At 45.9% G+C, this 15993-nt stretch overlaps 1 protein-coding gene across 2 annotated transcripts in view; it reads right to left on the bottom strand.

The window, feature by feature from the left end:
• RNF13 (ring finger protein 13) overlaps positions 1-15993 on the bottom strand; it is a 120336-nt gene that overhangs the window by 87229 nt on the left and 17114 nt on the right. For both annotated transcript variants that reach the window (XM_040349147.1, XM_040349146.1), the window contains one exon: positions 12253-12372. In XM_040349147.1, coding sequence (XP_040205081.1) covers positions 12253-12357 — 105 coding nt within the window. In that variant the 5' untranslated portion in view covers positions 12358-12372. The remainder of the gene's footprint in view (positions 1-12252; positions 12373-15993) is intronic.

Here is a 15993-nt window from a genome sequence, read left to right as displayed (position 1 = left end):
TCTGGAGCTTCATTCTGCCCTACAAGGCAAGGCGTTGCTACATGACCTGTTAAAACATGATACCTGCTGTACCCTCCACCCAGAGAAGGACTACAAATTCTTCTCGACACTTCACAAGAGGTATATGAGAATTGATTACCGCTTCCGGTTTTAAAAACAAAGACATTACTACACTGCCACTACTGATCCTATGTTCTGGTCTGATCACCACCCAATCTTGCTCACTCTGGTATTTCTGGAGAAATCACTACAGCAAAGATTTGGCGCTTGGACTGTTCACCTCTAACTGACAAATGTACAGAAGCCACAATTCATACAGGCATTACCCGCAGTGGGAGACGGGTAAAATGTGTTTTAAGGGGAAAGTTTATGGCCATGGCCTTTAAAAAGGAAACCAGAGCATTGGACAGCTATCTCAGATCTGACAAAGAACATCAGGGCCCTAGAATTGACTCATAAAAGACCCAAGCTAAACAAACTCTTCAGGATTTACTTTGTGCTTGGTCACTCCTCTTGGGGGAGCTTGAGAAGGTGATAAAAAGGTAAATATATCCTAACCCAGAAATTGGTTTATGAACAGGGTAACTTGAGTGGCAAACATTGAGCTAGAGCTACAAACCAAAAAGGGCAAGTATGACTGTACATCATATACAAGATCACAAGGGCCATGTGCAAGTGACCAATGAAGACATTGGGGTTGATTTGCTAAAGGCAAACTTGGAAGTGCAGTCGCTGTAGATCTGAGGGGGGAGATCTGAAATGAGGGAAAGCTCTGCTGATTTCTATTATCCAATCATGTACAAGCAAAAATGATGTTTTTTTGTATTTTTCTTGCATTCCCCCTCAGATCTACAGTAACTGCACTTCCAAGTGGCTTTGTCTTTAGTAAATAAATCCCCCAGCATTACTATGTTACATCATTTCCCTTCTGAGGATCAACCAGATGCAAACTCATAACTTTACTATATTACATTCATGAATTTTTACAGTAGTATATAGCCCATAGCTGCTAGGAAGCTTGAATGTCCCATTTCCCCCAAGGAATTCAAACTGCATATTATACCTTTGCCGATATTTTGGCACCACCATTCCTGACTGCAGTCTGCTTATACTCCCATGCATCATCTCATGGAAGTCCACATTACATACAGTTCGTCCAAAAAATGTCCAGCATCAGTGGCCAATTATTGGCCGATGGCATTCGTAAATGTCAATGTAGGCAAACAGAAATAATACCACTGTAATGCCTCTATCACTGACAATCAGCCAACATGACATGTAATGAACTAGTGCAGATCCTATAAAACAAACAGTTTGTCAGGCTACAATATGCTACAGAAAAATGAAAACCAATCACACAGGACACTGACTCACTGTGACCAAAACTAAACCAGGTAATGCAAGATGGCTTCGTCCGGAGGAGTCGGAGTCCTGAGTACAATCAATTGCTATTTTTTTGTAACAAACGTCAATGTTAAATTCTATTCCAAAATACTGGCTAACTGCAGTGTCTCCAAGAATGCTCTCTGGTATAAGAATGATTATCTGGATCCCACAAATAAAATAAAAAACAAACCATAGTGTTTTCCGTTTGCCATTTATACCCTTGGTCACCACTTACACTTTACCTCCGGCCCAGTTTCTTTTATACTATTCATCTCTACCCAGGAGATAGTACTTCAAGTCTTTGGCAATGCACATGGTGAATGCAGCCAAGCTCTGTGTTCCTGAACACTGGGCCTCTACTCCGTCCCCAACCATTCAGGAATGGTTCTCCAGACTTCATAAAATATTAGAGATGGAAGAACTGATCTTTGTATTACATGACAATCCTTCAAAATCAATGACCACTTGGTCCTGTTGGCTTAATTTTAAAATGACCATGGAATACACAACTCACAGGAAACCTCTCATACCCACACCTCACTCAGATACCACCCTTTGAGCCCCCGCCCACCTCCTCCACTCTAAAAGTATTTACACTTATGCTACCACCCTATTCTCCACCAATGGCATGAACAGGGGGGTGGAACGTGTTGGAGGGAGCCGATAACCTAAGTCCCACCAATATATGCCTCCATCCTTCCCCCTACCCTCTTAGCACATAACTCCCTTATCCGCTCCTTTTTTTCCCACCTTCCTTCCTGCTCTCTTCTTGGCTCCTCCCAGGTTCTCTCATTTTCTTCTCGGCTCCCCTCTAGTTTTCTCTCTCTTCTTCCTCCTTTTCGCTAACTCCCGCTTTCTATACCCTCTTTCCTTGATCCCAGCATTAGTTCCTCTATAGCAGGGGTCAGCAACCTGTAGATTGTGATCTACCAGTAGATCACGGTCTGTGCTTGCTGGTCTACCATTCCAGAGCATCAAAACAAGTGCAATGCAGAGGGACTACTTATAAAGTTGTGGCTGTAGTAGGGATCAAGAGCCACATAAGTTGAAGCCTCCCCTGTAGTACTGGCTCCTGTCCCTTGCAGAGTGATATCAACTGCACTCCAGCTTTTATTCGGGGTCCAGAGTGGTGCCAGCAGCAGGAAAGAAGAGAAGAAATCTTCAGGTCAGTGTAAAGCAATACACTCTGCATTATAGTAGAAGGCTGCTTTCACACTAATGTTCTGTAGTTTAACTGCTTGCCGACCAGCGCACGACTATATTAGTCGGCAGCATGGCACGGACAGGCAAAAGGACGTATATATACGTCCCCTTTAAGAGAGCGGCATTGTGGACGTGAGCCCGACCACGGGTCCCGCAGACTCGATCGCCGCGGGGATGCCCGCGATCGTTTCACGGTAAGGAAGAACGGGGAGATGCTGATGTAAACAAGCATCTCCCCACTCTGCCTAGTGACAATGACAGTGATCACCGCTTCCTGTAATCGGAAGCGGTGATCACTGGCTTGTCACATGTAGCCCATCCTCCCTCCAGTAAGAATCACTCACTAGGGCACACTTAACCCCTACAGTGCCACCTAGTGGTTAACCCCTTCACTGCCAGTGTCGTTTTCACAGTAATCAGTGCATTTTTATAACACCGATTGCTGTAAAAATGACAATGGTCCCAAAAATGTGTCAAAGTGAAAGTGTCTGATGTGTCCACCATAATGTCACAGTTACAATAAAAAAAAAAAAAAAAAAAAAAAAAAAATCGCTCATAATCGCCATTACTAATAAAAAAAAAAAAAAAAAAAATTAATTAAAATGCCATAAAACTATCCCCTATTTTGTGGACGCTATACCTTTTGCGCAATCAATAAACGTTTATTGCGATTTTTTTACCAAAAATATGTAGAAGACTACGTATCGGCCAAAACTGAGGAAAAAAGTACCAGTTACACTTACCGGTAACAGATTTTCTAGGAAATCTTCCAGGACAGCACACTTGAGATGATGGGCTCCACCTGACAGGAAACACAATCAACAGAGTTTAAAAGGCCCCACCCTTCCCTCTTTCCCTCAGTTATGACAAAGTATAGACCCACACCGGTGTCAGAGGGTACCTTCTGTGAACACAAACATCACCAACAATTAAGGGTGGGAAGTAGGCCTGCCGTCCTGGAAGATTTCCTAGAAAATCTGTTACCAGTAAATGTAACTGGTACTTTTCTCCAGTCATCTTCCAGGACGGCACACCTGAGACGATGAGCAAGAAGTTCAGGCCTACTTTAGGGTGGGATCACCGCCTGTAGGACCTTCCTGCCGAGTGCCAAGTCCTGAGGGGACAACAGCTCCACTCTGTAGTGCCTCAGGAAAGTATTTTGGCTCGTCCAAGTTGCTGCTCTGCAGATTTGATCGATCGAAGCGCCTGCCCTCTCAGCCTAGGAGGTCGCCCGAGATCTAGTTGAGTGAGCTTTAATTGCGCTGGAACAGGTTTTCCCGACTGCTCATGGGCTACTACAATCGTCGGTCTAATCCACCTGGTTATCGTAGGTTTAGAGGCTTGAAGCCCTTTCTTTTGACCGGAGAAATTATTTAACAAATGATTTGATCTCCTGAATTCGCTCACTCTATCTAAATAGGCTAGTAGACACCGTCTAACGTCTAATAAATGGAACCTCGCCTCTTTGTCTGTTTTGGGATTCTGACAAAAGGAGGGGAGGACAATCTCCTGTGACCTGTGAAATTCAGAGGTCACCTTTGGTAAATATAAAGGATCCTGTCTGCGGATTACCCCATCCTCAAGGGGTAGCAAAAAAGGCTCTTTTATGGTCAGAGCTTGTAAGTCACTAACCCTTCTGGCCGTCGTGATTGCCAGAAGAAAGGCCATTTTAAGTGAAAGAAATTTAACGGAAATCTGAGCCACTGGCTCAAAAGGCTCTTTGGTTAGAGCATCTAGTACAGGGATAAATCCCAAGGTGGGAACCTGATTGTCTTCATCGGGGTTACCCTTTCCCTGGCTGTCAAATCTTTTTACCAGTGGGTTCAGGGCCAACCTTTGGTCAAAGAATACAGATAAGGCTGCCACCTGAACCTTGAGCGTACTTACAGCCAAGCCCTGGTCAACTCCCTCTTGGAGGAAATCCAGGACCATGGGGATTGTTTGAAGAGGACCTTCTAGAGGCTGAGCCCAGCGAGAGAAGACTTTCCAAAATGTTGCGTATATTTCTCTGGTGATTGGCTTCCTACTCTGCAAGAGTGTGTCAATCACCTTTTCCGAGCATCCCCTATGCCTTAGGTTCTCCCACTTATACACCATGCCGTCAGGGAAAGAAAACCTGGATTGGGATGCAACACTGGTCCCTGGGAGAGGAGATCGCGTCTGGACGGGAGATGCAGCGGAGGAGCCATCGACCACCTTCTCAATGTGGGGAACCATGCTCGCTTCGGCCACCAGGGTGCGATCAGGACAAGGTATCCTTTTGACCTGGATAACTTCTGTAGAACCCGGGGAATGAGTGCTTGAGGAAGGCATAAGCTAGGGTGAATTCCCATTTCTGTGCCAGGGCATCTATCCCATAGGCGTCCTGCTCTCTGGTGAGAGTGAAGTACTTGTGGACTTTCCTGTTCTTCTTGCAGGCAAATAAATCTATTTCTGGTCTGCCAAAATGTTGGCTTACCAGAGAGAAGACCTTGTTGTTTAGCTCCCACTCTCCCTGATGAATGGGCTGCCTGCTGAGGAAGTCTGCCTGAATGTTAAGGGACCCTCTCACATGTACTGCCGAAACTGAGAGAATGTCTCTTTCTCCAAGTCCCCCAGGATCTCCTGGGTCAGTTTCATCAGCTTGCTGGACCTTGTTCCCCCCTGATGATTTAGGTCGGACACAGCTACTGCATTGTCCGAAAGGATTTGTACTTCTCTTCCTTGTACCTGGCCTTTGAAAAAGTTTAGAACATTTCAGACCACCAACAGCTCCCTGAAATTGGAGTAGGCTTTGCTCTGCTCCCGGTCCCAAGGGATCTGGGCAAAGAGATCTCCTATATGAGCTCCCAAGCCCAAGGCGCTTGCACCTGTAGTCAGAATCAATGGATTCTGTTGGGTCCAGGTCCGACCTTCTGACAGGTTGTCTGTGTTGAGTCACCAGTCTAGGGAGTTTCTTGCCTCTTCTAAAAAGGGACACTGTTATGTCCAGGGATTCTCTTCTCCCGTCCCAGGAGGAGAGAAGGAATTCCTGGAGTTTCCGGGAATGGAATTGGGCCCAGTGAACCGCTGGGATGCAGGAAGACATGAGCCCCAGCACTCATCACGGCCCTTAGAGCAACCTCTCTGGTACCAAAACAGAGCAGAGACTGCTTTTTGCACTTTGGTGATCTTTTCTTCTGGTAGAAAGATCCTTTGGTTCACCGAGTCCACCCTGTACCCTAGAAACACCTTAGTTTGTGCAGGATCTAGGGAGGATTTTTCTTTGCTGATCAGCCACCCCAGATATTCTAGAGTGGACAGCAGCCTGTCTCGGTCTGCTTGGAGCTGTTCTAAGGCCTGACAGAAAATCAAATGTTGTCCAAGAATGGGATCAAGGCTATCCCCTGGAGGTGTAGGAATAATACTGCCTCGGCCAGAACCTTGGTAAAAATTCTTGGACTGGCCGCTAGGCCGAAGGGGAGAGCCTTGAACTGCCAGTGTCGGACGCCCTGCCTCGTCTGCACTGCAAACCTCAGGAACTTCTGATGTTTCAGGGAAATGGGAACATGCAGGTAAGCATCCTTTAGGTACAAAGTTACCATAAAGACTCCCACCTGGAGGCGTCTTCTGACAGTGTAGATGCTCTCCATCCTGAACTTTTTGTAAACCAGGCCCGTCCCAAGAATTGGTTTAATTTTCGTAGATTTATAATCAGCCGGAATTTTCCGGATGGTTTTGGTACCACAAATATGTGGGAATAAAACCCCTGGCCAATTTGATCTACTGGGACGGGAATGATGACCTGCTGTTCCGCTAGTTCCCGGACACTCTCCAATAGGCCCCCTGCTTTTAATGGGTCTTTGGGGAGATGGGCCAAGATAAAGTTTGGTAGAGGGGGAGACAAGAATTCTAACTTGTACCCTTCCTTTATCCAATTTAGAATGTAAGGACTGTATGGAAGTGATATTCTCCCACTGATGAAGGAACCACGAGAGCCTTCCGCCAACTTTTATGCAGGCGTCACTTGGATTCTTTGTTGGAAGTAGAAGCTCCGGAAAAAAGGATCCCGCCTTTTTACTTGCCTTTACCGAATCCCCACTTTTTCTTTGGCTCCTTCTTACCCTTGAACCGGTTTCTTGAAGGGGGGCCACGAAAAAAATGTCTTCCCTTTATCTTTTTTGGACTTCGCAGGGAACTTTTTTCCTTTCTCTGTGGAACGAGACAGTACCTGCTCCAAATCAGAACCAAAGAGCAGGGATCCCTCAAAGGGAATCCCGCAAAGGCGAGACTTGGATGCAAAATCTCCATCCCATGTCTTTACCCAAAGGGCTCGTCTGGCAGAGTTTAACCACTTCCATACTGGGCACTTACGCCCCTTCCTGCCCAAGCCAATTTTCAGCTTTCAGCACTGTCGCACTTTGAATGACAATTGCGCGGTCGTGCTACACTGTACCCAAACAATTTTTTTATCATTTTGTTCCCACAAATAGAGCTTTCTTTTGGTGGTATTTGATCACCTCTGCGGTTTTTATTTTTTGCGCTATAAACAAAAGAAGAGTGACAATTTAAAAAAAAAACACTATTTTTTACTTTTTTATTTAATAAATATCACAATTTTTTTTTAAAAAAACGTTTTTTTCCTCAGTTTAGGCCGATATGTATTCTTCTACATATTTTTGGTAAAAAAAAATCGCAATGATCATATATTGATTGGTTTGCGCAAAAGTTATAGCGTTTACAAAATAGCTGATAGATTTATGGCATTTTTATTTTATTAATTTTTTTACTAGTATTGGCGGCGATTTGCGATTTTTTTTACTGTCACCGTGACATTGCGGCGAACACATCGGACACTTTTGACACGTTTTTGGCGCCATTCACATTTATACAGCGATTAATGCGATAAATGTGCACTAATTACTGTATAAATGTGACTGGCATTCAAGGGGTTAACACTAGGGGGTGAGGGAGGGGTTAATATGTATACCTAAATTGTGTTCTAACTGTGGGGAAAGGGGGGTGACTGGGGGAGGTGACCGATGCTGTGTCCCTATGTACAAGGGACACAGATCCGTCTCCTCTCTCCCCTGACAGGACATGGAGCTCTGTGTTTACACACAGAGCTCCACGTCTTGTCCCTGTAGCCGCCGATTCCGAGTGCCTGGCGGACATCGCGACCGCCAGGCACGCGCATCGGCATCTCGGGGACGCGCCGGGCGCGCGCGCTGCCGCCGGCGCGCTCGCGCGCCCCCCAGTGGCCGCAAGAATACAGGATGTCAAATGACGTCCTGTTGAATTTTCAGAGTAACCGTGGAGCCGTCATTTGACGATGGCCCGGTACTCTAGTGGTTAAAAGAGCTGCTGACTTGGCGGTAGTTCCGACTGTTTCCACTGCAGCATCTGCTAGATAGGCCACTGCTTTCCCCACCACTTCTAGGGAGTCTAGCACTTCTTTGGATTTGCTGTCCTGTGCTACGTGGTCCATTAGTCTGCGGACCCACTTGTACCGAGATCTACGTGGGCGGCAGCTGGATGTCCTCAGAGGTATAAATCGCTTTGAGGAGATCTTCCCGCTAATTGGGTCTCTCCAGGGAAGGGGAATCTTCCGTACCTAGGGGGGGCTAAATCCCTGTTTGTCACCGTGGCTTTAAAGGATTGTAGAGTAGCGAGCATTTCAGTCTGTAAAGCTCTGCACTCCTTCATGGCCTGCGCTGTCTCCCTACCTGCAATTAATACATTTAAAACAGAAGGGTTTCGTATGGTCCTGTGGGAGCTTATCACCACAGTTCCCACAGCGCTTAGATTTACCAGATGACTTGACCCTAGCTTTACTGGTAGTCTCCTGGGCAGGGTATTCAGTTTCTGAAAAATAAACAACAAGAAACCCCTGTTACCCATGGGCTACCCCTGGGGGAGAGTGGATAAAGGGTCACCCCAGAATCACTACCCCCACCAGCCAAGTCACTCACCCCCTGTGGCGATTTGTGTTGCTGGAATCGATCCGTCCTCCATCTTGCTCAAAGGTAGCCCCGCCGCAGGCAAAGGATCGCCGCCTATTAAAGGCTGGGGGAGATGTAGGACCGTGGACCCCCGCTCCATTTACCGCTCCGAGGCCTGCAGCACGCCGATCGCCGTCATCTTGGCGTAGCCCAGGCGCGCGGAAGGGACATCATCCTGGCGCGACGCTCGTTTGGCTTCCGGACATGCGCAGTAAAACCTATGGGACGTTGAAGCCCACACTGCATTGAGAGAAGTTTCTCTTTGCCTGATCCTCCAACACCACGCCGCCAGAGACATTGAGGCAAGATACCAGCAGCCAGCGCGACTCCTCCCCAGCCAGATGAGACATCCGAGCGGCTCCTCCTCACCATCCACCACTATCAGGTAGGGGAGAGAGTGGGATAGATGGTCCCTGGAGACATGGACACCCTCACCGTGACCAAAATGCAGCCAGTATTCTCGAGAAGCTTTGTGGTAGCCCAGCATACCTTGCTTCCTGAGAAAATATAGAATGGGGGACCCTCCTTGGAATAAAGCTAGAGATTTAATCTGTCCATGCAGCCGCCACTGACTACATTTTGGTCAGAAATCCAAGGAGGGAAGACCTTGGTCCCAGACCTTAGTCTATTGGAAAACATAACAAACTGTTTTCGCTGCCATCCTGTGGGAAACACAATCAATAACTGAGGGAAAGAGGGAAGGGTGGGGCCTTTTAAACTCAGTTGATTGTGTTATCTGTCAGGTGGAGCCCATCATCTCAGGTGTGCCGTCCTGGAAGATGACTGGAGAAAATATGTTTAATATTTTTTTGGGGGGATATTTATTATAGCAAAAAGTAAAGCATTTTTTTTTCAAAATTGTCGCTCTATTTTTGTTTATAGCGCAAAAAATAAAAAACGCAGAGGTGATCAAATACCACCAAAAGAAAGCTCTATTTGTGAAAAAAAAAAAAACCGTCAATTTTGTTTGGGAGCCACGTCACCCGACCGCGCAATTATCAGTTAAAGTGATGCAGTGCCGAATCACAAAAAGTGGCCAGGTCATTTGGCTGCATAATGGTCCGAGGCTTAAGTGGTTAACCACACTGCCAGCACCTGTAGCTTTCCTGTGGGTTTGCTCCACTTAGCAATAGACTTCTATTATATCCTGCGGATTTGATGCACTTACTGAGCACATGAGTGTAAAGTAGCCTTATAGGGCCTCAGAACAGTAAGGGTTCATGTACATTTGCAGTTTGGGGGTTGGTGAAACCCCATAGTTTAAGGTGTTTTTATCACCCCCCTTTTTAGCTGCAATGGCCAGGGGTGTACACATGTTGCAGCCACAGCAGGAGTTATATGCCATCATGGTTAGTGGGTGTAGCACCTGCCAAGCATGACCCATTTAAGCAAATGAGGCCACTCTGCAAGTGCCCTGCAACCTTATGCTGTACAGCAAGCAAGGGGTTAAATCAGGCAGTGTTGTAGGCAGAAGCATGTGGGGCGCTTGCAGAGTGGCCCCATTTACGTGAACGGGTTGCAATTGGCAGGTGGTAGCACTTATAAAAAGCAACAGGGGGCATAATTCCTGCTGCGGCATGTGTACACATTTGGCTGCTACCTCAGCGGATTGGGGGTGGTAAAACCGTGGCTCAACCGCAGGGTGTTACACTTTACATGTGAATGAGTCCTAAGAGTGCCGCTGTTGAATACAACTAAGGGCTCATGCACAAGTGCAGAAGGCACTGCTGCTTATCTGAAAAGCGATCCCAGGCGGTTGCCTCCTCACCACCTGATTGCCGTGCAATGCACGTGATTTCAACACGGTAGTATGGCAATTAGAGGTTTAAATCAGGTGTGAGGAAATGAAACTGGGCGACACTGTGCCCAGTGATTTTTTTACTTAAAGCGGTTGTAAACCGCATAAACTTTTTTTTTTTCCCCCCAAACCTGCAATGCAAAAGGCATAATAGGCTAGTATGCATCGCATACTAGCCTATTATGAAATACTTACCTCGGAACGAGGTGTGTACCACTTACCTGGTCCACGCCGAGCAGGATGTCATCTTGCTCCGGCGTGTCTTCCGGGTATCGCCGCTCCAGCGCTGTGATTGGCTGGAGCGGCGATGACGTCACTCCCGCGCGTGCGCGCGGGAGATTTAAAATCGGCAGGGTCCGGCGATGCCGGTCCTTCAGCCGTGGAGTCCCCCCTGCGCATGCCCGCCCGCATTGCGGGGGTAATATCTCCTAAACCGTGCAGGTTTAGGAGATATTATCCTTACCTACAGGTAAGCTATGTTGTAGGCTTACCTGTAGGTAAAAGTCCAAATAGTGGGTTTACAACCACTTTAATCCATGTTGTTCAGGTAGCTCTCCACCTTTTTAAGGTTGCCTACCCCTGCTCTATAGGGACTATGGGGCTTATTTACTAAAGGCAAATCCACTTCGCACTACAAGTGCACTTGGAAGTGCAGTCATTGTAGATCTGAGGGGGACATGCAAGGAAAATAAAAAACAGCATTTTAGCTTGCAAATGATTGGATGATGAAATCAGCAGAGCTTCCCTGCAGGGACTGCACTTCCAAGTGCACTTGTAGTGCGAAGTGGATTTGCCTTTAGTAAATCAACCCCTACGAGTCAGATTGTAAACCCCTTTATACTAATATTCTCTACTAGTCTATTCCTGATAAGAGCCCCTCTCCATAAGCTACCCATTTAAAGGTTCCCAACTCTCTTCCAGCATCAGGAGCTTGGCTCTTTGTTTACCACTCATAAACAGGGACAGCCATGCCTTAGTTTAATGGGACCAATCCTACATATTTGACAACAATGCTTCTACCCATATCGTGTATGCTGTAATGAATAATTCCTCCTCATCAAGACATGCTTTGACAATGTGCAATTTTCTACTGTCTTTTTCTCGATCTTGTTCCTGCTGTGGAAAACATGTCAACGTCTATGTTTATACTCAATAATGACTAACTAAGCAATACACTTTTATGATGGACAAAACTGGCCGCTAATTTTAAATGGGCAATAGATCCCTTTATATAATAATATTCCAAAATTAGCCACAGTGCCAATAAAGTTTTGTAGGCAACAATGCAGCTTTTTGTATTAAGTGCAAGGTTCTTTATGTAGAGTATTCATTCTATTTGGTCTAGATAGAAGGTTTTGTAAAATGTCATTTAATAATTAGAAGCTATACATTTTTAACTCTTGCCTGGCTCTTTTACCACAAGCATTTTACTAATGTAATGTGGTGCAGCTGGGGTGTTGTACAAATGGATGATAAAGATACGAGGGGATATTTTTTCAATCTATTTTGTATTGCATGATTAAAAAAAAAAAAAAAAAAAAAATCATCCTATACATGACTGCTGGATGGCTGGAGGGTCACCCAGAGTCACCCTCTGTATCTTGCTTGTAATATAATGCGAGACGTATATAGCACCAACAGTTTATGAAGCGCTTTACAACTTGAGGGTAAACAGGACAACACACTTTAATACAGATGAAATCAGAGAGCCGTATTTTTTAGAGCTTACAATCTAAGAGGGAGGGTCAAGAGATACAAGAGGTAATAACGACGAGGGGTATGCTGATGAAGAAAATAAAGCAATACAATTAATAAAATAATAATAGGGATTGTGGAAACATGTGACAGGAATAGCATCATAATAAAAAAAAGAAGGTTGGTGGCCCACTAAAAATATTTACTTACCGCTATAATGTCAGCTTCTACAGGCAGCACGCAAACAGCCACAGCGATGTAGACTGTCCATAGGCAGATGCTTCTCAAACAAATGCATTTTCTTAGAGAGTCCATTATGATGACCAGTACCTGTCAATACAAATAAAATATTACAACCTTTCCCTTAGCAATTTGACAGTAATGCAAGTAAACAAACTATAATTATTAAAAGAGATGTATGGCTTTTCTTTTTTATCTTCATCCTATTTCCTGTGAGCTTCATACATAAAAAAAAAAAATCTTTCTAGCCCTCTGAGAAGTACACACTTTCTATTAAAATCAAGGTACTTGTGGGAGGGGCTACAGTCTTCTCTGGGTTCTTATGCCAACAATCTTGTTGGGATAAACCTCCTTTCCTTCGTATCCGATCCCCCCCTCCCCCAAAAAGGTGCCAAATGTTTGGGGGGGGGGGGGGGGTTGAGATCAGATAAGCACAAGTTCCCTTTTTGGGGTGGAAATTCGCTTTAAGTTATTATGCTCAGTTTAAAAAGAATTGCAGCAAAATATATATCTTTTCTGTTTGACCTTATACCACTGTGTTCATAAAAAGATGCATCGATAATACTGACAGACCAAAAAGAGAACTAAAACTGGCTCATATTATAAAGAGAATTCGTTGTGACAAAACATATATATGATTTTGTAACATACTGTTGATGTACTGTACATGGTTTCACCATGCTCAAAATTTGAGGAAAAAGATGCCGACTACAAAAGTTCAATGTTGCATAAAAGAAAGTTCTCCATATTTATGTTACAAGTAAAGTAACATAATCTTAGTCCATTTTTAGCTTACAAACATACACGCAGCGGCTTTAGTTCTGCCCGATCATTTAGATATGAAACAGAAAAGTGATGGCAAAAAAAGTCTGAGTAGTCCATCGAGTCCGCCCATTTTTTATTTTTTGTGTCCGTCCCCCCCATTAACCTTGTTGTCTGACTATAGATCTATGTTTATCCCAAGCATGTTTGAAGCCATTTACTGTTGACTGTCTCACTACCTCTGTTGGTAGTTTCTTCCAAGCATCAACTACCCTTTCAGTATATTAACCACTTACCCCTCGGACCATATTGCTGCCAAAAGACCAGAGTACTTTTTGCGATTCGGGACTCCGACGCTTTAACAGACAATTGCGCGGTCGTGCGACGTGGCTCCCAAACAAAATTGGCGTCCTTTTTTTCCCACAAATAGAGCTTTCTTTTGGTGGTATTTGATCACCTCTGCGGTTTTTAGTTTTTGCGCTATAAACAAAAATAGAGCGACAATTTTGAAAAAAATGAATATTTTTTACATTTTGCTATAATAAATATCCCCCAAAAATATATAAAAAAAAAAATTTTTCCTCAGTTTAGGCCGATACGTTTTCTTCTACATATTTTTCGTAAAAAAAAAAAAAATCGCAATAAGCGTTTATTGATTGGTTTGCGCAAAAGTTATAGCGTTTACAAAATAGGGGGTATTTTTATGTCATTTTTATTATATTTTTTTTACTAGTAATGGCGGCGATCAGCGATTTTTTTTTTCGGTACTGCGACATTATGGCGGACACTTTTGACACATTTTTGGGACCATTGGCATTTTTATAGCGATCAGTGCTATAAAAATGCATTGGATTACTATAAAAATGCCCCTGGCAGTGAAGGGGTTAACACTAGGGGGCGGGGAAGGGGTTAAGTATGCCTGGGTGTGTTCTTACTGTGGGGGGGGGGGGGGGGTGGCCTCACAAGGGGAAACACTGATCCTCTGTTCATACATTGTATGAACAGAAGATCAGCATTTCCCCTGCTGACAGGAGCGGGAGCTGTGTGTTTACTGTGTGTTTATACACACAGCTCCCGGTCCCCGCTCTGTACCGAGCGATCGCGTGTGCCCGGCGGCGATCGCGCCCGCCGGGCACACGCACGGGAGTCGGGGGCGAGCGGGGGGCTTGTGCGCCCCTAGTGGCGGCTGGGAGAGAGGACGTCATACTACGTGCTCTCGCCCAGCCGAGCCACTTTGTGGACGTATAACGACGGTGCGCGGTCGGCAAGTGGTTAAAGGGTCACTATAGGAATTTTTTTTTCTCTTTAAAATAACAAACATGTTATACTTGCCTCCACTGTGCAGTTCGTTTTGCACAGAGTGGCCCCCATCCACGTCTTCTGGGGTCCCTCGGCGGCTGTCTCTGGTCCTCCCCGCAAGAACTCACCACATTCATGCGAGAGAGCTCGCATGGTGGTGATTCCTTGCGGGCGCGCTCCCATATCCGCTCACTGTATCACTCGGCCCTGCGTCACTGGATGTGATTGACAGCAGCACCAGCCAATGGCTGCGCTGCTCTCAATCCATCCGCTCTAGCCAATCAGCGGCCAGGCTGAGCAGCGAAGAGGATCTCGGGACCGAGCGCGGGACTTTCGAGGGGTCAGGTAACTAAAACAGGGGCTCGGGGGGCGGCATCATCAGATGTTTTTTCACTTTAATGCATAGATTGCATTAAGGTGAAAAAATGTTTTTCTTTACAACTCCTATAAGGCCCCTTTCACACGGACGGCTGTTCTCCCACAGTTAAAAGCATGTTTATGTTTTGGAATTCAAGATTCCAGGCACAGCGGTCAGCTGCATTTGTACAGTGCGTTTAGCTGCGGTTGTGTTTAGCTGCGGCACAATATTGAACGGGGATCCGACTTGGATCCCTGCCAATACCAAGCACGGTGTCTGGTATGAATCTTGAGAGGGAACTCCACGCCAAATTTAAAATAAAAAAAACGGCATGTGTTCCCCCTTCAGGAGCATACCAGGCCCTTGAATTTGCTATGGATTTTAAGGGGGAACCCCCGTACGCTGAAAAAAATTCATACCAGACCCGTATCCAAGCACGCAGCCCGGCCGGTCGGGAAAGGGGTTGGGGACGAGCGAGCGCCCCCCTCTTAACCATACCAGGCCGCATTCCCTCAACATGGGGAGGTAGGTGCTTTGGGGCAGGGGGCGCTCTGCAGCCCCCACCCCAAAGCACCCTGTCTCCATGTTGATGAGGACAGGGCCTCTTCCCCGACAACCCTGGCCGTTGGTTGTCGAGGTCTGCGGGCAGGGAGCTTATTGGAATCCGGGAGCCCCCTTTAATAAGGGCGCCCCCAGATCCCGGCCCCCACCCTAGGTGAATGTGTATGGGGTACCCAGACCCATACCCCTACCCATTCACCTGGAGGAAAAAAAAAAAAAAGTCATAAAAACATACTACACAGGTTTTTAAAGTAATCGCTCACTCGTCCCCACCCCCTTTCCTGACCGGCCGGGCTGCGTGCTTGGATACGGGTCTGGTACGGATTTTAGGGGGGACCCCCACACTTTTTTTCGGCGTAGGGGTTCCCCTTAAAATTCATAGCAGACCCAAGGGCCTGGTATGCTCTTGGAGGGCGTGGAGTTCTCCCTCAAGATTTATATCAAACGCAGCTGACACAGTGCACTGCAGTTACCTGCGCTTATCTGCCGATAGCTGCAGTACATCGCAGCTAGACGCATTCAATTCTATTTGCACAAAACCGCAGGTAACAAAACCGCAGGTAACCATAGTGTGTGAAGGGTGTCATAGGAAAGCATTGTGTGCTTCTAGCTGCGGTAAAACCCGCAGCTGAAAGCACCATTCTATCCGTCTGTGTGAAAGGGGGCTTATACTTTCAAAGATTCGTTTTGAACTTTCCTCCAGTTAGTTTGAGGTCATGTCTCTGTGTTCT

This window comes from Rana temporaria, chromosome 4 (genome assembly GCF_905171775.1).
Source record: "Rana temporaria chromosome 4, aRanTem1.1, whole genome shotgun sequence".
NCBI classification, from domain to species: domain Eukaryota; kingdom Metazoa; phylum Chordata; class Amphibia; order Anura; family Ranidae; genus Rana; species Rana temporaria.
The sequence above is the reverse complement of the archived record's forward strand: the minus strand, read 5'-3'. Positions and strand labels throughout refer to the sequence as shown.